Below are 22,113 nucleotides of genomic sequence, written 5' to 3' on the forward strand. Positions count from 1 at the left end.
CCTGATTTGTACAGGAGCAATATCATCAATTACACTTTTAACTTTTGAGTTAAAAGAATGAAGGAGAAAATCAACAGAGTCCGCAGATATGCTTGGTGTTAAGGATATAGCCTTCATAAATAGTACACTAGTGTTCTCATTTAAGCATCTCTTCTTGACAGACACAGATCTAGCTTCAGTGGCAGGACAGATCAATATATCAAAGAAAATACAGAAATGATCAGACAGTGCTACATCCTTAATAACAATCGGTGAAATGTTTAGACCCTTACTGATAAGTAAATCTAGAGTGTGACCGCGATTGTGTGTTGGTCCATGTACATGCTGAGTCAGATCAAAAGTTTTTAAAACAGTTTTGATTTCTTTTGCCATATTGTTTTCTGCACTATCTATGTGGATGTTAAAATCTCCAGCAATGGCAAAACAGTCAAACTCTGAGGTAATTGTTGATAACAGTTCAGTAAAGTCCTCAGCAAAGGCTGGAGAGTATTTTGGAGGCCTGTAAATAATGATAAGTAAAATCCGTGGAGCACCTTTTAACACAATACCCAGATATTCGAAAGAAGTGTAATTCCCAAATGATATTTGCTTACATTGATAGATATCTTTAAAAAGAGCAGCTAGACCCCCACCTCTCTTAACAGCTCTGCAGACACTCATAAAAGTAAAGTTAGGAGGGGCTGCTTCATTGAGGACTGTTGCACTGCAGCTGTCTTCTAGCCAGGTTTCATTTAGAAGCATAAAATCCAGGTTGATTGTGGTTATTAAGTCGTTGACTAGAAGTGATTTATTTTTAAGTGAGTGAATGTTTAAAAGTGCTAACTTAACAGTCTTACTTTTTGCCCCCCCATAAATCTTAGTTTGACGTGTAATAAGCACCAGATTAGTTGGGTTTGCTGTACGGCTATTGAAGGCCTTAGGCCAGTACTACTGTAAATCATATTATCTGAAAATGAATAAATATTTAATATAAAGCAAAGGAAAGACTCGTGATCGGGGTGGCGGTTAAATGTTTCGAGCTCTATATTTTGGGGGAGGGGCGCGCGCGCATGTGACGCGTCGCTGGTTTCTGTCAGGTCCTGTAAGCAAGTATAAACGGCCTCCCTTCAACAACACTGATCACCCATTTTTCATTATCGCTTGATCTGTTTAACGGTTTTACGAAACATAATGTCTGGAAGAGGCAAAGGCGGGAAAGGGCTCGGAAAAGGTGGCGCAAAGCGTCATCGTAAAGTTCTTCGCGATAACATCCAGGGAATCACCAAACCCGCCATTCGGCGTCTGGCTCGCCGCGGCGGCGTCAAGCGCATCTCCGGGCTGATCTATGAGGAGACCCGCGGTGTGTTGAAGGTGTTCCTAGAGAACGTGATCCGAGATGCCGTCACCTACACCGAGCACGCCAAGAGGAAGACCGTCACCGCCATGGATGTTGTGTACGCGCTGAAGCGACAGGGACGCACCTTGTACGGCTTCGGGGGATAAACGCCTGAAACAGGAGAAACCGACGGACCCAACGGCTCTTTTAAGAGCCACACACTCCCGCACTTAAAGAGTCCATGATTTAGCAATATCAATCACAAAGTAAAAAAAAAAAAAAAAATCATGTTTTCTGTACCTATAACTGACTATTAATGAGTTATTGTATAAAGTTTGACAATGTATATTGAGATTATTAGCATAGTGAATTACACATTTATCCATTTACATGCTAAATATGTTTTACAGAATAAGTCAGATATTGTACCAAATTAAGTTATGTAATGTTTTTTCTCTCTCACTGAAATAGGCTTTTATTTCCTACTCCTGTAGTTTAAATAGTTTAACAGTTTCATGAATCAATGAAGTTCTGAGGAAAAGCTGTTTTTAAAGGGAGTATGACCGTTATTAGTCTCTTTTCTTTAAAACTCCTTCAAATGTGATTATTTGGGGTTTTAATTAAACGACAATATGTGTCTAGAACCACTTATTTTATCAAAATATTACTAAAATCAGTAAATAAAGAGAGCAGGAAATGAAACAGCAACTGTGTCGTTCAAACCAGAGCCGTTGAAAAACATTTTAATTAACGGCTCTGGTTCAAACATGGGACGGTAGGCGGGGTTATCATTTTACCGCCTGTGATTGGCCCTCGATCCGCTCGTGATGCTTTGTGTTGTCCAGTGAAACACGAGTTTATGGCTTTGGCCAATGAAAACAGGCAATCAGAAGGTCCCGTGTCTCCTTGTAAATTAGCATAGTGCAGCGGATAAAAGCCTCAGAGTCGCTCCTGAGTTCACACTGATTCGTCAGCTCTGAGATCATTCCTCATCATGCCTGAACCAGCCAAGTCCGCGCCTAAGAAGGGCTCCAAGAAGGCCGTCACCAAGAGCGCCGCAAAGGGAGGAAAGAAGCGCAGAAAGTCCAGGAAGGAGAGTTACGCCATCTACGTCTACAAAGTGCTGAAGCAGGTTCACCCTGACACCGGCATCTCCTCCAAGGCGATGGGCATCATGAACTCTTTCGTCAACGACATCTTCGAGCGCATCGCCGGTGAGGCGTCTCGTCTCGCTCACTACAACAAGCGCTCCACCATCACGTCGAGAGAGATCCAGACCGCCGTGCGTCTGCTGCTGCCCGGAGAGCTGGCCAAACACGCCGTGTCTGAGGGCACCAAGGCCGTCACCAAGTACACCAGCTCCAAGTAGAGGCGAGGAGGCGAGCACACAAAGGCTCTTTTAAGAGCCACACAACTACTTCTGTAAAGAGCTTATGATGTTTAAAGAATCTTTTGCAAATATCATCTTAAATCTAAGATTGGTTTTGATTCATAAACTTTTTTTTTTTTTTTTTTTTACAGTTTTATTGTAGCAGTTTCATGTGTCCAAAGCTATATATTTTTTTTTATTCAGTGACCTGTTGGTTTTTTGAAAACAACCACTGTGTTAAACATTTACAGTTTAATTCTTGTTTGGTTATGTTATTGAATAAATAATGATGTGTAATTCTATCCATTCTTTTGTTACATTTGGAAAAGACCATCATAGTCTCACATATAAAGGCACTTTTAAGGGTGACAGTGAATTGGGTCATTCTGCAAAATGTTTTAATCAGCTACAAGATGTAAACAAATGCTTAATACATATATTTTTTTGAATCACTAACTGTGTGAAGGTGTGTGCAAGAAACCTAAACTGCAGACCTTGTTTAAATTTACAACTGCTTAAAATCTTAATGAGAACTATAGCACATGTTTAAGAACAACAGTAACATATTAAAATGATGTTCCACAGAATCAAATGCACAATAAATAAATGTGTATCAAAGAGAACAATGTTGGCATTTGTTGATTAAAGAACTAAAACTCATGTTTTAAAGAGGCAAAAAAGATGAGATAGGAATGAATTACAAAAGACAGAAACATGAAAACGTGTGTGTAGGAAAAACTGTCACTTCAATAAACTGAGATCAGATTTTTATAGTTTTTGTTTTTATATTTGTATTTTACTGTAGGATTTTTTTCTTCTTCCACATTTAGATGTTGATGTCTGTTTACCCAAACAAAATATCCATCCGCTTGAAAACATAGATCTCTGAATTAGCCTGAAATAAACTGGTAAAAGTTGCTTTCTGCTACAAACTACAGTTTCTAAACTATTTTAAGTTGTATTTGAGTTATTTTATATTTGTTACACCTTACAATAAGGTCTCATTTGTTAACCTGTAATGCATTTACTAACATAAACGAACAATGTGCATTTATTATTTTTTTTTTGCAGTATTTATTAACCATTGTTAATGTTAGTTAATAAAAGTGTTCGTATTCATAGTTCTCAGTGCATTAATGTTACAGATACAACTTTGGATCGTAAACATGGCGAGTAAATATTGACATTAACATTTACTAAGATTATAGTTGGTTTTCATTGTTAGTTTAATGAATGTATAATGTTAACAAATAACTGTTACCCAGATATCTGTCAACTCATTTACTGAAGCCACTGATTTTTATTTCCTAATATAATCTTATTAGATCTATATTATATTTCTATATTAAATATCTATATTTAAGATATTTTAAAATAGTTCTACCATTATCTGGTCCCTCACGACCCCCATCAGATACAATAGCCTAATTGTCTTCCCAGAATATTAATGTTGATTATTATTCTGTGTTAATTATAATTAGGCCTAATATTATATTTACACTATTCAAATGTCCAACCATGACAACCAAAGGCAAACACAGAAACAATGAAACACAGACTGAAGTTCCAAGAATCTGAAACTGAACGTGTATCGAATGCATCTTTTGTAACAAACGCTTTCTCACGTTTGCTGAGACAGAACTTTCATTTCCAGAGAAACGAAAGTAAATCAAAAAAAGGCAGATTGTTCGTCTAAACCAGAATGAGAGTGTCAGATTCCTGAGATTCTCTGAGAGTTTAACTTCTAATAATCAGGAGTGGTTATTTCGTTTTACAGAAGAAAAAAAACAAGGTTATTAACAGATTTTAATAATCTTTGAGTGCAAATACTTATTTAAATGCATAAATATAAACATAGACTAATCCAGATCATCAACTGCTTCTGTCCTGTTTAATAGAGTTTTAATTAAAGTTGATGCTCTAACATTGTTGAACTGAAAACTAATGGAAATATGAATCTACAGAACAGCATCTGCACTGCATCAGGTGTGATATTAATTCATTTAAAAGTTTTTGTTCAATATCTGCTGCTTTACTGAGGACTGTCTGAATTATAATCCAATCATCAGAATATTGTGCATTAATCTCTCACAGGTGTTTTAGTGGCATAACTTTCATTTTCAGAGAAATTAAATTAATGAATATTGTTTCAGGGAAAAACCTTCCCTTTTCTATATCTATGCTTTTCATCATGTTTCATTTAAATAACTTTTTCTTTGTTAGTGAGTCATTCATTTCTCAAAATATTAAACCCTTCAGGTGTAACAGGTTCATGACACACATGGGTGTGATATTTCACTCTATAAGAGCTTGTGTTTCCTTGTCTCTGTTGGACACTGAAGAACAGCGCTGCAGATCGGTGAGACAATACACACATTTCACAGATATTTATTATTTAACTGTGCAAATACATTGTTCCCTTTCAAGGGAACTCGAGCTGCGTCGAGACGCGGTGGGAACGCCCTGCGTGATTGCGTCGTGAAGCACGTGTATAATCAGTCCAATGGAAAGGCGGAACGTCATCAGTGACGTCACCGACCAGGAAGGTATAAATCACCCTTGAGATCAGACCGCGCTAGCTTCTGTGCCTTCAGCAAGCGCTCTCTGTATATCTGTCCCTGTCATATTTATTGTTGTCTGTCAGCTCAATATATATATATGAAATGGCGAATAAGCAAGAATACAAGCGTTGTGTTGTTCCCTGCCCTCGTTTCATCACGGGTGGGGACACACATCTGCTTTGTGTTTTTTGTTTGGGAGTGGAGCATGCCCAGTCAGTTCTCGAGGGAGCTGACTGTGAGCATTGCGTAAAGCTGTCAGAATCAGAATCAGAATCAGAATCAGAAAGAGCTTTATTGCCAAGTATGCTTGCGCATACGAGGAATTTGTCTTGGTGACAGTAGCTTCCAGTACACATACAATATAAAGTGACAAGACAAGTAACATAGGTATAAATAAAAAATAGAAAAAATAAAAATAAAAAGATTATAAATTATGAATATATATATAAAGTTATAAGGTGCTATAATGAAATGTCTGAGGGAAGTATTGCACATGTTTGTTCCACAGTAGCGGAACATTTAAGTGTTCATGAGGTAGATGGCCTGGGGAAAGAAACTTTTCCTGTGTCTGGTTGTTTTTGTGCTCGGTGCTCTGTAGCGTCGACCAGACGGTAACAGTTCAAACAGAAAGTGTGCTGGGTGTGACGGGTCCAGAGTGATTTTGCGAGCCCTTTTACTCACTCTGGATGAGTGCAGTACTTTGAGTGTGGGAAGGGTAGTGCCAGTGATTCGCTCAGCAGTCCGAACTATCCGCTGTAGTCTACGGAGGTCGGTTTTGGTAGCAGAGCCGAACCAGACGGTGATGGAAGTGCAGAGGATGGACTGGATGACAGCTGAGTAGAACTGTACGAGCAGCTCCTGTGGCAGGTTGAATTTCCTCAGCTGACGCAGGAAGTACAGTCTCTGTTGGGCTTTCTTCACAATAGAGTCTATGTGAGTGTCCCACTTCAGATCCTGAGAGATGGTGGTGCCCAGGAACCTGAATGACTCTACTGCAGTCACAGTGCTGTCCATGATGGTGAGTGAAGGGAGTGCAGGGGGGTTTCTCCTGAAGTCCACGATCATCTCCACTGTTTTGAGCGTGTTCAGCTCCAGGTTGTTATAACTGCACCAAAGAGCCAGCTGCTCCACCTCCTGTCTGTACGCAGACTCGTCACCGTTCCGGATGAGTCCGATAACAGTAGTGTCGTCCGCAAACTTCAGGAGCTTGACAGAGGTGTCTTTAGAGGTGCAGTCATTTGTGTACAGGGAGAAGAGCAGTGGTGAGAGAACACATCCCTGTGGAGCACCGGTGCTGATGGTGCGGCTGTCGGACGTGATTTTGCCCATTCTGACTAGCTGTTGTCTGTCTGTCAGAAAGCTGGTGATCCATTGACAGATGGAGCTAGGGACAGAGAGCTGGGTCAGTTTGGTCTGGAGCAGTGATGGGACGATGGTGTTGAAGGCAGAACTAAAGTCCACGAACAGAATCCTTGCATAGGTCCCTGGTTTGTCCAGATGTTGTAGGGTGTAATGCAGTCCCATATTGACCACATCATCCACAGACCGGTTTGCTCTGTAGGCAAACTGCAGGGGGTCCAGCAAGGGTCCAGTGATGTCCTTCAGATATGCTAACACCAGTCTTTCGAATGACTTCATGGCCACAGATGTTAAGGCAACAGGTCTGTAGTCATTGAGTCCTGTGATCTTTGGTTTCTTCGGGATTGGGATGATGGTGGAGCGTTTAAAGCAGAAAGGGACTTTGCACTGCTCCAGTGATCTGTTGAAGATCAGTGAGAAGATAGAGGCCAGCTGGTCAGCGCAGGTTTTCAGACAGGCTGGTGAAACACCGTCTGGGCCTGGTGCTTTCCTTCTCTTCTGTTTCCTGAAGATCTGACGCACATTATCCTCACTGATCTGAAGTGCAGGGGGGGAGGGGAGGGGGGTGGCTGGAGGTGTTGATGGCTGTGTAGAGAGATGGTCAGGGCGGGTATGGGGTGTCTGATCGGGGGTCTCAAATCTACAGTAAAAGACATTCAGCTCGTTCGCAAGATGCTTATTGCTGTCGATGCTGGGGGATGGTGTCTTGTAGTTGGTAATGTCTTTCAGGCCTTTCCACACTGATGCAGGGTCGTTGGAGGAAAACTGGTTTTCCAGCTTTTTGGCATAGCTCTTCTTAGCCACTTCAATCTCCTTTGTCAATGTGTTCCTGGCCTGATTATACAAGATCCTATCCCCACTCCTGTAGGCATCTTCTTTGACCTGACGAAGCTGTCTGAGTTTTGGTGTGAACCATGGTTTATCATTGTTGAATGATAAGTAAGTCCTGGTAGGGATGCATAAATCCTCACAGAAACTGATGTATGATGTTACAGTCTCTGTGAGCTCGTCCAGATCGCTGGCAGCAGCTTCAAAAACACTCCAGTCAGTGCATTCAAAACAGGCTTGTAAGACCTGCTCTGTGTCGTTGGTCCATCTCTTTACAGTCCTTATTACTGGCTTAGCAGTTTTAAGTTTTTGCCTGTAAGTTGGTAGAAGATGAACCAGGCAGTGATCGGAAAGTCCTAGAGCTGCTCTGGCGACGGAGCGATATGCATCCTTTGTTGTGGTGTAGCAATGGTCCAAAATATTATTGTCTCTGGTGGGGCATGTAATGTGCTGTTTGAATTTAGGCAGTTCACGTGTGAGTTTTGCCTGATTAAAGTCTCCGAGAATGATAAGAACAGAGTCCGGGTGTTGTTGTTCTGTTTCTGTGATCAGATCAGCCAGCTGTTGCAGCGCCGTACTCACGTGTGCTTGCGGTGGAATGTAAACACTGATGAGAACGAGCGAGGAAAACTCCCGCGGCGAGTAGAACGGCTTACAGTTAATGAAAAGCACTTCCACATCAGGACAGCACATCTTCCTTAACACAGTTACATCAGTACACCACCTTCTGTTGATGTAAAAGCATGTCCCACCACCGCGCGTTTTCCCCGTTGACTCCATATCGCGATCCGCTCTGAACAGCTGAAAGTCCGGTAGATGTAACGCGCTGTCCGGAATGGCTTCGTTCAGCCAGGTTTCCGTGAAACACAGAGCAGCAGAGTTGGTAAAGTCCTTGTTTTTGCGTGAGAGCAGAAGTAGTTCGTCCATTTTGTTAGGGAGAGAGCGGACATTCGCCAGATGGATGCTAGGCAGCGCCGTTCTGAATCCGCGCTGCCTGAGCTTAACGAGTGTGCCGGCTCGCTTCCCACGCCTGCGCGTCTTATACTGTTTCCACAGTGCAGCGGCACAACCGACGACAATGTTCCGCAAAACGCCAGAAGAATCAAAAACTGGTTGGTGATCAGTTGGTGTGCACTGCCGAATGTTCAGCAGTTCGTCCCTGGTATAACTGATAGCGAATGACAAACATAAAACAGGACAAACTAACAAAAACAGTGTAACAACTGGAGAGCTCAACACCGAGGCAGCCATCCGCGGCGCCATCTTGGAACAAAGATCGCTTGCGGACGCTCCGCTCTCGCCGGGCGTTCTTTGAGGAGGACGGTTCGGTTCGCGTTCCCCGAGGTGCGGGTCCCGCTGCTGCCGAGGCACAGCGGAGGCTTTCATCTTGGGGTTCGCATATGGATTTAGTAGCGGGGCTTGAGACGGGCTCCGCCCTTTCTCAACCCTTACCTGCTGAATCCGGTGCTTCTGCCCAGGAAGGAGCCCGCTCTGCGGCTTCTCCTTCCCAGGTTGAGGCACCAATGTTGCGGCTATCCAGTTCTGAGGAACTGGATGTCATCAGTGTTGAATTAAATACTGAAGATGAGTGTTCGCCAGCTCGTATTTCTGGGGATGAGGAGCTTATGGAGGTTTTAACTCGTGCTGTTGCCAAGTTAAATATTGAATGGCCATCTGATGAGATTGAAACTGTTTCTAAAAAGAGTCTTTTAGATGAACGTTTTTTGCCATCAAAAACACGACCTCCTCGTCGGGAACTGCCGTTTTTTCCCGATCTCCATACTGAGGTGTCGAGATCGTGGATTAAACCAGCTTCTTTCAGAGTGCATAATCCACAAACACTGAACTATAGTAATATTAAAGATATTTCACACTATGGTTATTTGACGATGCCTCCGGCGGAAGAGACGCTTGCGAGCCATCTCTCCCCCGAGTCATCGTCATCACTGAAAGCCCCGACGTTACCCACCAAGCCATTAAAAGCTACATCTATGATGGTGGGTAAAGCTTATGCGGCAGCAGGTCAGGCAGCAGCGTGCTTACACACTATGTCTATTTTACAAGCATATCAGGCTGACCTGCTGAGGGACATGGATGATTGTGAGGAAGTTAGCGCTGACGCAATTCGAGAATTGCGTCGGGCAACAGATCTATCTCTCCGGGCCACCAAGGAGACGGCAAAATCTGTGGGCCAATCTATGGCAGCCCTGGTGGCCACGGAGCGTCATTTATGGTTGAATTTGTCTGATATAAAGGATAAAGATAGATCTGTTCTTCTGGATGCCCCACTTTCGCCTTCGAGTTTGTTCGGCGATGCTATAAATTGTGTTGTCGATAGATTTACTGAATCTAAGAAACAAGCGGCGGCATTCCAGAGGTTTCTTCCTCGCCGATCCAGTGTCCCAGAGACCTTTTCGCATCTGTAGATTCGACCCATTGTCCGCTTTGGTTCTCTCTCACACATCCAGCTCCTCTCGGACTGGATGCAATGGTGCAGGTGTGGCCGAGGCTACCCCTGTACGGCTTTCCCCCCGTATCGATGCTCCCGGGAGTTCTGGAGAGGGTTCGCCGGGAAGGGGCTAATCTACTGTTAATAGCCCCGTACTGGCCGACACGAGTTTGGTTCTCGGACCTAGTATCTCTTCTGGACGGCTCTCCGATGGAGATTCCCGTCAGGAGGGACTTGCTGTCCCAAGCAAGGGGCACGATATTTCACCCTCACCCAGAGTTGTGGAAGTTGTGGGCTTGGCCTCTGAGGGGGCCCAGCTCATAGAATCCGGTCTCTCGACTGAGGTCGTTGAGACCATCCTGCAATCCAGAGCTCCTTCCACAAGGAAACTTTATGCTTTGAAATGGAAATTATTTTCTACCTGGTGTGGAGATCGTAATTTGAATCCTGTTAACTGCCCTGTTGGTTCAGTTCTCGATTTTCTACAAGACCGTTTCTCTGCTGGATTATCTCCTTCCACCTTAAAGGTGTACGTTGCAGCTATATCTGCGTATCACACCCCTCTGGCGGGCACTTCAGTTGGGAGAGATCCTCTAATTATTCGTTTTCTCCGTGGTACTTTGAGGTTGAGACCTGCTTTGCACTCTAGAGCACCGGCATGGGATTTGGCCATTGTACTTGAGGGTCTGGCTTTGGCTCCCTTCGAGCCCATTGAAGAGGTTTCAGAAAAGTTCCTCACTCTAAAAACTTTATTTCTTCTTGCTATTTCCTCTATCAAGAGAATTGGAGATTTACAAGCCTTGTCGGTGGCTCCATCATGTCTGGAATTTGCACCTGGTATGGTGAAGGCATTTCTTCACCCTAGACCGGGTTACATCCCTAAGGTCCCTACTAATGTTGGGGGCCCAATAGTGCTGCAGGCCTTTTATCCTCCACCATTTAATACCCCAGACCAGGAAAACCTTAATCTGCTTTGTCCCGTTCGGGCTTTGGATGCTTACGTCCACAGAGCTGCCCTGTGGCGTAAATCGGAACAATTATTTGTCTGCTTCGGTGCACCTAAGAAAGGTTGCCCTGCATCCAAACAGATAATGAGCAAGTGGATAGTTGAGGCTATCTCACTTGCATATGAAGCGGCCGGACAGCCTTCACCTTTGACTGTTCGGGCCCATTCTACGAGGAGTATGGCTGCCTCTACGGCTTTAATTTCGGGAGTTTCCCTTTTTGATATTTGTAATGCGGCAGGATGGTCTTCTCCGCATACATTTGTGAGATTTTATGACTTGGACCTCTCCACTCCTGGGGTCAGGTTGCTTGCTTCTTAGTATGCGCATGGTACTTCATACAGAACAGGCACATCGTCATTATGGCATAGTGGGTATGGGGTTCCCACCGCGTCTCGACGCAGCTCGAGTTCCCTTGAAAGGGAACGTCTCAGGTTACGTATGTAACCCTGGTTCCCTGAGAGGGAACGAGACGCTGCGTCGCCTTGCCATACTTCCTGCTTGCCCTGATCGACTTGCTTTAGGCTTATCAGAAGCTAGCGCGGTCTGATCTCAAGGGTGATTTATACCTTCCTGGTCGGTGACGTCACTGATGACGTTCCGCCTTTCCATTGGACTGATTATACACGTGCTTCACGACGCAATCACGCAGGGCGTTCCCACCGCGTCTCGACGCAGCGTCTCGTTCCCTCTCAGGGAACCAGGGTTACATACGTAACCTGAGACGTTTTTCACGGACTGTGATGATGCGTTTACATGATTATTAACATTGCAAATCTATAAAAGTTTTTTTATATATATATATATATATATATATATATATATATATATATATATTTTAATTAAAAAAATTAACATACATTTATAACACTGTACTTCGTTGTATAACCTTGGCATTACGAACGGCCGAGCGAGAGGAGAGACTTTCTCTTTCTTCACCAACACTGGAAAAAAACAATAGTTATTTATTTGAAGTTTCCTTTGTAATGCTCTGTGTGACACTGAACTCAAACAATATAGCACTGAATTAATGCTGTTAAAGTTTATGGCTTACTCAGAAACTTTTCAGTAAACAACAGTATAGATTTTGTGCTAGTAATAGCAATAGTAATATATCTTTATTGTCCCCCGACATATCATACCAGGCTGTGAGATGAAGAGTTAGGAAACTCTCTACTATAGATTTGTACACAAGTTCTAAAATATGCTGACTAACTCCAAGCCCACTGAGTTGTAATAAGAAGAAATAAACGTTGCGAACATTTAAAAAAAAAAAAGAAAAAAGAAAAAAAAAAGGTAGTCTGAATTATCACCAAAGCTCACGTGTGAATCTAGAATTGAGCCAATATATTTAATATTCTCCACAATTTCAATTTGTTGACCCACAAGTGAAATTGACTGGATTAACACATCTACTTTTGGACATATAGGCTAATTAATTATTTTGTCTTTGCCACGTTAATTTCTAGTTGACACCAGTTCTCAAGGGCCTTAATGTGAGCCAGATAAGGCAACATCATGTAGAGAATTAGTTTTGTCCAATAGGCCCACTAAGGCCATATCATCATCTAAAATGTCCTTCTTTAATCGTAAACTCGTTAGTAAAAGGAGAAAAGAGCACAGGGGAAAGGACACTGCCTTGTGGGCAACCTGCGCTTAAAGTTAGCATATCAGACACAGTCCCTCGAACACAGACCCTCTGTGTACGGCAAGAAAGAACATTTCTAATCCAGCGGACTAAACCTGTATTAACATCAAGATCAACCAGTCTTGTTTAGAGAATATGTGTCTTCATAGAATTAAAAGACGAGCTAAAATCCACTAATTAAACCCTGACATATGCTTTGGGATGCATGAGATGTTTTGTAGCTGTATTACGCATCATCTGTGCCTCTGTTACATATGCAAACTGAGGTGAATCTAACAGAGGCGACAGTCGAAGTTAGATGATTAGCCAAAACTCGCTCCATAGTTTTACACAATATAGAAGTTATTGCAATGGGCCGGAAGTCATTTAGCGTACTCGCACCTGCCACAGGCCTAATTACTGAGTATTTCCATAGTTTTGGCACTATACATGTGTCCAAAAGTAATTGGAACAACTTTGCAAAAAATCCTTTTAATTGAGGAGCACCGTCTTTAAGAAGGCAGGCTTTTAACCCATCAGGGCCAGTGGTGTTTTTTGGCCTTAGTTTGCCTAAGGCTTGCCATAACATCGGCCTCAGTAATAACTATTGATGTTTCTGCAGGGAGATTTTTACATATCTCATATCACAGTCTGTCTTACCTTCCACAGTGTCAAATCTGCGTGATCAGTGTCAGTGTCAAATCTGTCTGCATATTGCTTTATAAGCATTGGGAATATTTCCGTAACGGCGATCAATAGTCCGGTTTAGACGAGTGGAATATTCCACATACTGCTGGAGAGTAGGCAGGTATTCCGATAAATCACATGAATTAAAATCTGTACTGTGTGGCCCAGCTGTTATCAACAAACACACACATACCGCCACCAATGGATTTAAATAAGCAATGCTCGTCTCTGTCCGCTCTAATTGTTGTATAGCCCCTTAAGCACAGGGTTTTTAAGCCAAGTTTCTGTAAGGCAGACAAGATTGCTCTGTCTAAACTCGCAATCATGTTCAGCTCTTAGCATAAGTTTGTCTAATTTGTTGCTTACCGAACACACATTTGATAAGGTAATGATGGGTTGAGGAAATCTGTTCCGGCGTTTCCAGAGTCGATGACTCACACCTCCTCTTGAACCCCGTTTTTTATTCTCTTTCTTCAGCCATTCCGGCCATCTGTCATGCCGTCTGATTGCGCTACAGTCCTCTAGATTTACAGATGAGGACTCGCCAGCAGGGCGTAGTGAGAACTTCTTGTCGATCCGTCCAGCAGTGGTTCCCAGGTGCAATTGCCATGCAGCAGACCAGTATCCATAATGATGCGAAGTTCATGACAAGATACGGGGTGAGATAACGTAACCAGCAAGCTTAATTCACTTCAAACAGCAAGAAATGTAAAAAAACAAACAAAAAAAAACTAATTTTAAATCTCCAACAAACAAACAAAAACGAGCAAACAGAACACACGCGGTGAGCACAGGGTCAGAAGCGGAGCCGCGCCCCCGGAGGTCAATTAAAAAAACACTTTGTAAGACAGCATATATACACAATATAGATAATAATGAAGTACCAACCGATGAAAGAGACTTCAGTATTTGGTGCACAATAACAGGAATAATCAGTGGATATTTTTTTGAGAATGGGTCATTTTGAAACGTTACAGGGCGTCGGGCTGATTGCACAACAGAATCCAGAAGCCAGTCTCGAGAGGCTGGTTCCACTAGTAGAATGTTAGGCAGTGTGGAAGCTTCTGTTCAAATGTTTCTCGTTGGGTCCTGCAGACCATTGAAAAAGGGTTATCAAATACAGTTTGGGTCTCCAGGTTTATGGGGGTCCTATCCACTGCGGCCCCGAGCAGGATCTGGTAATGGAACAAGAAGTGAAGACCCTGTTGGAGAAAGGGGCCATAGAACATGTACCTCCCTCCAGCAGGGAAACCGGGTTTTACAGCCGGTATCTCATAGCACGAGTCAGTCGTGCAACTAAAATTCTAAATGTTAACGCTGAGACAAATCATGCCACAGATCAGATCTGATGACTGGTTTGTCACGATAGATCTCAAGGACGCATACTTCCATATATCCATCCTTCCACATCGCAGGAAGTTCCTGAGGTTCGCTTTCGGGGGCAAAGCATTACAGTATCGAGTTCTTCCGTTCGGCCTAGCACTATCACTACGGTCTTTCACGAAATGCAGCTCTGGAGCCCATGCGCCTTCAGGGGATTCACATCATGAACTACATCAACGACTGGATGATTCCAGCTTAGTCGCATCAGTTGGCGGTTCGGCATCGAGACGTCGTTCTCGCCCACATGAAAGAGTTGGGGTTATGGCTAAACGCCAAAAAGAGTGTGCTTTCTCCATTTCAGAGGACCACTTTTCTAGGCGTGGTTTGGGACTCAATGTCAATGCAGGCACGCTTGTCACCAGCATGCATAGAGTCAATCCTTTCGGCTGTGAAAAGTATAAAGCTAGGCCAGTCACTCACTGTCAAACAGTTCCAGAGACTGTTGGGTCTGATGGCAGCAGCTTCCAACGTGCAACCATTTGGCCTGCTGTACATGAGACCCTGCAGTGGTGGCTCAGAACCAGAGGGCTCTCCCTGAGGGGAAACCCACTTCGTACGATCAAGATCACGCGGTGGTGTCTCCGCGCCTTGTTTATATGTAGGAAATACTGGTTCCTATCCCAGGGTCCGGTGTTGGGAGCTCTTTGCCATCGAGTTGCTATTTCGACAGATGCTTCCCTCAGCGGTAATGGGAGGCCGCTCAGCCCAGGGCCTGTGGAGGAGTCATCATCTTTCTTGGCACATAAACTGCCTGGAGATGAGGCAGTATTCAATGCGTTGAGACATTTCCTCCCAGACCTGAGGGACCATAATGTGCTCGTCCGTACAGACAACACATCGGTGGTCTCTTACATAAATCGGCAGGGGGTCTGCGTTCTCGTCCACTATGCAAACTGGCGCACCAGATTTTATTGTGGTCCCTAGGGAAGCTGCTCTCCCTGAAAGCAGTTTATTTACGCAGCATCAGAATGTAGGAGCAGACATCCTGTTGAGGCAGGGGCTGAGGCCCGAGGAATGAAGGCTCCACACCGAGGTGGTGGAGCACATTTGGGGGGTTTATGGCCAGGCACAAGTGGATCTCTTCGCGTCTCAGGATACGACACAATGTCCAGTTTGGTTCTCCCTCACACACCCAGCTCCCTTTGGGCTGGACATTGTGGTATTGACATGGCTAAGGCTATGTCTGTACGTCTATCCCAGATTAGTCTGTTCTCAGGAGTTCTGGAGAAGGTCCGCCGGGACGGAATAATTCTACTACTAGTAGCACCGTACTGGCTGAGCTGACTGGTTCTCGGACCTGGTGTCTCTTCTCGATGGCTCTCCCTTGGAGATTCCAGTCAGGAGGGACCTTCGGTCTCAAGTGGAAGGGGTGATCCTTCACCCCAGCCCAGAGATTTGGATCCCGTGGGTTTGGCCTCTGAGGGGGCCCAACTCAATGACTTTGGTCTCTCGACTGAGGTTGTGGAGACCATACTTCACTCCAGAGCTCCCTCCACGAGGAAACTGTATGTATTAAGTGATGGGTTTTCACTTCATATTGCGGATATAGGACAGTGGGGCCCAGTTTACTGCCCGATTGGTAGAGTGCTGGAGTTACTGCGGGTTCGTTTTTCCGCAGGGTTATCCCCTTCCACACTGAAGGTGTATGTGGCGGCCTTAGTGGCTACCATGTGCCTTTTGGTGGTATTTCCCTGAAGGGGGGAAACCTTTGGTCGTTTCCTCCGTGGTGCTTTTAGACCAGGACAGGAGTATGGCAGCTTAGAAGCCTTATTATATATGTAGATATCCGTGTAGGATGTGGTATGCGTGGTTCTATTCCGGATGTGCTTTATCCTTTCCTGGTTGTGACGTCACCCGCCCGTGACGCCCACTCTCGCCATTGGACTAGTTGACACAAGTGCTTCAGATTGTAACCATGCAGGAGCGTTCCCAAAGTGTCATCGACGTAACCTGAGACGATTTTTATGAAGCTAGCACTGCTTGTTTTGGGCAGCTTTATAATTTCATGGTTCGTGACATCACCCTCCTCTGACGTTACGCCACACCATTGTTCACATGTGCTTCAAGTCGTCATCACGCCAATCGTTCCCTTAGCGTCAATCGACACAGCGTCTGGTTCCCACTTCAGGGAACCGAGGTTACAGTCGTAAAGTGAGGCGTTTTATAACTTTAATACTCACTCAAACATGAACAGGGTCCATTGTAATTCCAATAGTCCATGGAACCATGATTTAATTGAATTAATTTGAAGTAAGATATTTTTTGAATGAAGCTACAAATAATAACATGTGCTAACAAGCAAACACTAGCGTTTCTTGTTAGGTGTGGAAACGTGGTTATGTGATTTTTGTCTAATGTCTGTGCCATGGATGTTTCTTTTGTTCTCACTCGGCACATCTTTCACTAATCTTTTATCATTATTCTTTTGTATTTATTTAGCCATTGCTAAGAACTGTACTTATCCCGTTCTTCCTGATTCCCATCTCCGCACCGGAATAAGGACACACAGGAATTCAACAGTTCTTCAACAACAATTTTGAGACACAATTTTGAGACAATTGTGAAAAATAAAACAGGGTTGAAGATGTACCAATTACCTTCATGCAATCCCGGTGAAACAATTCCAACTGAACTTAGAGATTCACTATCATGCCTCAACATTGTATGGTCCGATATGTTTGAGACTGTAGAGATAAACCCGGACAGAGCCAGACAGCAAGAGCTTGACTTTCTCAAAGGAGCCCCACCAACTTGGCTAAATTTTTACACATCGGCAAACTTACCATTGGTTGAAAGGGACGGCTTTAATGATTTAATACAGTTAATCGAAAGGAAAAAAGAAAAAAGCTGTCTTCTCACTGATGTTTCTTTACGATACCAGCCTGGCAGTGGAGGATCAACCCTCGGCATGCAGGTGCTTTGGCACTTCCGGAGAGATCTCAGATGTGCCAGAGCCATCGATTCGGACTTCGACACCAAAGAGCTGTCGAAACAAGTGCTGGACCTTTTTCTGCTGTCTAATGAAGAACAATACACAAATCAAGACCAGAAAGCTGTGCTGCTGCTACTAGACACCAAGGAAAAGCTGGACAATGATCTGCCTATCAAGAATGAGCTGTGGAAAAACCTGATTAAAGAAATCCATAACAGGGGCATCAACACTCAAACTCCAGTTGTGATAATTTTGGACTGGAGCACTAAAGACTTCAGTCTAAACGACACACTGATTCTTGGTTCCAAACCCTCTGAAGAGAAAATCAAACAACTGAAGGAAAAACTTCTGCAACAGATCCGACTACAGAGAAAAAGCCAGTGGAAACTTACAACCATAAATCTGTTGTACCATGAAGACAGCAGCGGATCAGCACTAGCCGGGGAGATAATGCAGGACTTGAGGGAAGAGTTCACATGTGAAACCAGGACAGACCCGTTCAAAACAGAGATTTCAGAAAATAAGGATGAGTTTACAAGAGAGATTGAAAATATGTCAAAGGAACTGCTCGGAAAATATGAAACACATAAAAAACCTGTGCTTCTCCTGTTGAATCACAAAAATGACAAGCCACTCTGTCACTTATTAAAGAATCTGCAGTCAAAGCTTCAGCATGATCAGACCGATGGTCCTGCATTGATCATCATTAATGCTGTCAAGAAGAGTGTGGTTCGAGAGAACGACCACGTGAAGCTGAAACTGGAGCTCTTACCAGAGGAGAAGGAGAGGTTTGCCCAGAAAAGCCTGGAGATTGAAAAAAAAACATAAGAAAATGTCAAAGACACTTCATGCCTTTAAAATAATGCAGGGAGGTTTCCAGAAAGAGGAAGCAGAGAAAATGATCACAGGAGAAATGGCCAATCTCATTGAAAAGGACAAAACGTCCAGCAGCACTAAACTTCTCAGTTTTTTGGCTTTGGTAAATTCATATGTCCCGGGTTCACACTTGTCGAAGCCTTTGTGCAAGAAATTCATTGAGCGAAGTGAATGGCCCACTAATAAGGGAAAACCTTCGGTGGAAGAGATAATGAAGCCTTTCATGGATCTCATAGTCGTTTTCTCTGACGGAAAGGAAAAAGCAAACTGCATACGTCTGAAACATCCGATGATTGCTGATGCATGTCTGAAAAGGTTCAAAGAGAACAATCTGACAAGATTATCTGTTATCACTCTTGACTTCTTGAACAAGATGGTAAAAGGAAATGAGAGTGATTATGAGCAAATCTGCAAGAGATTGTTATTCACAAGACCTGAGGGTCTGGTAGAAAAGGAGATGTTTTCCAGACTGATTCTTGACATCATGAGGGAAGGTACTACTAACAACTGCATTGATTTGTTGGAGAGGGCTTCAAATTTGTTCTCCAAAGACCCTTTTTATCCTCAAGCACTTGCACGTTTGTATTACATCAAGGTTGATGAGGACATAAAATATCGTGAGGCAGAAAATTGGGCAAAAGAGGCAATTGAAAGAGACCGAAAAAAATCTCATATTAGGGACACATTGGGGCAAGTTCACAAAAACCACCTGTCAAGGATCTGGATTGTGAAGAAATGGACAAAAGTAAAAAAAACATGTACAGACATAAACACGCGTTTGGACATTGCACTGTCGGCCATTAAAGCATTTGAAGATGAAGAGAAAGCAGCTGAAGACGAGTTAGATGACGACACCAAATTCAATAACAGGGGTCAGTTTGGTTTTCTACAGGTTTGCAAGGAGATTTATGATTTGAGGCCCTTAATCAGTCCAAAAGATCCTCTTGAACAAGAATACTATAATTTCATCAATGGTCTCAGAGGTAAAGTTCAGTCGAAGTGCGATTTCTTCGAAAGGTACCTGACATTCTCAAGCCCAAGCAACAAAACAGAGGAACCAGAATACTTCCGTAGAGATGTTGAGGATTGCTACAAGCTATACTTTAGACAGGGAACGCAGACTGAAGAAGAGACCCTGAATAAGAGAAAACAGAAGACTTTTGCAGGAATGCTTCATTTCCTAAAGTCTGACATCAATGTGCTTAAACTGAATTTGAGTGCGATTAAAAAAAACCCGTCTGAAGATGAAACCCAAACCGTTCTCTACGTTCTTGCCAACATCACCTTGAGTCAGGCTGGTGAACCGGCGGTAAAAACGAAAGCGCTTCAGGACATGTTACAGAAACTTTGGTCGACTAAAGCTGAAGGCAGAAGCCCAGAGTTTTACCTCTTGATCCTTTTGCTCTTTTGGCCTGAAGAAGCAAAGCCAAACCCTCCTAACCTTGGAGACTGTGTGCAATATATGAGTCAGTCTTACGAGAGGACGTATCAGAAACATCTTCGCGGACGCTTCCTGGTTCCTCTGTTCTTCTACGGGAAAGGAGAAGGCTTGCAGAGACTCGTTCATGCCTTAAAACCACATCAGAACGGGTCGCAGAGACTGGTTCACTCAAAGCTACACCAAACGGATCTGGAGCTCCTCACTGAAGGATATGAAAGTGTAGAAGTTGAATGTCTTCAACGAATCGATGGGATAGTCAAGAATCATCGAGTGTTTGCTGTGAGAAATGGGCAACAGATTGAAGTCAACGCCTACAAACAGGCCAACGTTTGCAAACAAGGACACGTGTCTTTCTACCTCGGCTTCACAATCAGAGGACCTGTCGCCTACAACATCACATATCAGAACTGTAAGTATATGCTTTATATTTCAGACTCATGAACGGAGGTGTAAAGTCCAGGGGTCAGAAAGTAAAAGTCCTGCCATACGTTAATTCCACCCATGAACTCCATCAGCTGATTTCACTCATTAGTTCTCTCTCCTGGCTGAAAAACTGTGCTAATGAGCAAATCAGGTGATTGGAACAAAATACTGAGGAGGACTTTTACTTTCTGAACCTGGACTTTACACCTCTGCTCATAATTCACATATTTGTCAAGCATTTGTCAGTAGTGAAGTTTAGTCGTGTTCAAAATGTAAAATCAAACCAAACCAAAAATTATTCAGACACTAGATATAATTTTATCATTTTCGTCATTCATGTAAGATTTATAATTTTATATATATATATATATTTTTTTTATTAGTGTGTGACACTATAGGTCATTTATGTAAGTGAGGAGAGCAAAATAAAGTAACCTGTGACATATTATACACAAAAATTCTTCATTCAGTGACTACCAGTAAAATATATACAAATTTTGGACCAAAAGATATTGACACTTTGACCTGACCATGTTTTGCTGAAGTGTTTTTTTTCTTTCAGTGAAAGATTTTATTCTATGTTTCTCTGCAGAGTTCATGGATTATCGAATGCTCTAAATGACGCTCTTCATCGACCCTGAAAATGCTCAACAGTGCAAGTAGACGATTAGATAATTAGATAATTCTGGTGGTGGGTCTGTATTAAAATTAAAATTATTGTTAGTTTTGACCTTCAGTTTGTTCAGTGGTGGTGTGGCTACATTTGCTCCAACAAAAGTAATAAAACATATCTTGCTGTGCCTGAATGCGGCTGCAGTAAAACATTACAGCACGTATACGGTATCATGGCAATTAGATAGTGTTCATAATCATAATCTCTCCATCTGATCTTCATGTTTAGCTGGACTCAAATGCTGGTTTGAAAACTCAGACCACGTTTCCACATCTTATAGTCTGTAACCCGTCCGGTTCTTCTCGGATCTGCATCTCTGGATAACAAAGACTGCGGAAGATTTTCCCCTACACCCCTTTCTTCAGTTTACCTGCGTCGTCTCATAATCCTGAGTTTGGGCTTTGATTGCTGAAATAGCCTCATCTTATCAATTTTATGATCTAAGAGTCTTTAAATATTTTGTTTTAAAGGTTAAGGAAAGTACTAATGTTTATCTCTTTTAATGTTAATGCCATCCAGCTGGATGATCAGACTCGCTTGCGGAACTTCAGTTCCCAACACCCATCCCTACAGACTCATTATTGGTTGATGTCTTCCACCTGTGTGTTATTGTCTCGTTTAATCGTCCGCTCTGTGTTTCCACTCACACCTTGCGAAGTCTTGAATGTTATTACTCTAAATTTCTGAGCATTTTCCTGGGTCTTGGTTTTTTGATTCTCTGCTCGTATTCTGTGTTTTCTGCCCTGTTGTTTATTTGAATTGTTTGCCTCTGTATTTGAGCCTTTGCTCATTATATGGATTACCATTATGGATTGGCCCAATAAAGCTGCATGTGAATCTTCAACCCAAGTGTGGAATCAGTCTTTTACAGTTACAATACATAATATTCCACAGATGGTGATCAAATTTATCAGTCCAATATTTGTTGTTCTATGAGCAATGCCTGTAATGCCAGTGACAAATAATATCTTGCTTAATAAACGTACATGCTAAATAATATATATAGTGTGTGTTATGCCATCTGTTAATTTGAACTAAAACAGATAAGATTAAACTGGATCCAGGGCCAGCAGTTCATTTATGATTTAATTATGTTGAAACTAGTTTGAACTTCATTTGTGTAGTCGACTTAAAAATGTGTTCATGCAACAAATGAAGTTCCTCAAACTCAGTTTGTTGTTCGAAT

At 42.9% G+C, this 22,113-nt stretch overlaps 2 protein-coding genes across 2 annotated transcripts; both read left to right on the plus strand.

Annotated features, from left to right (window-relative positions):
- The first annotated feature begins 1,153 nt into the window (after positions 1–1,153).
- LOC311288208 (histone H4) lies at positions 1,154–1,728 on the plus strand. The gene has a single exon (XM_084405488.1). It carries the CDS (start codon positions 1,171–1,173, stop codon positions 1,480–1,482), a length of 312 nt encoding a protein of 103 aa, XP_084261614.1. The 5' UTR covers positions 1,154–1,170; the 3' UTR covers positions 1,483–1,728.
- A 534-nt stretch (positions 1,729–2,262) lies between these two features.
- Positions 2,263–3,454, plus strand: LOC311288201 (histone H2B-like). Its single transcript, XM_084405481.1, has one exon. The coding sequence runs from the start codon at positions 2,310–2,312 to the stop codon at positions 2,682–2,684; it is 375 nt and encodes a 124-aa protein (XP_084261607.1). The 5' UTR covers positions 2,263–2,309; the 3' UTR covers positions 2,685–3,454.
- Positions 3,455–22,113: the final 18,659 nt, after the last annotated feature.

The sequence above is a fragment of the Rutilus rutilus genome (assembly GCF_951802725.1).
Source record: "Rutilus rutilus genome assembly, chromosome: 3".
Classification (NCBI taxonomy): domain Eukaryota; kingdom Metazoa; phylum Chordata; class Actinopteri; order Cypriniformes; family Leuciscidae; genus Rutilus; species Rutilus rutilus.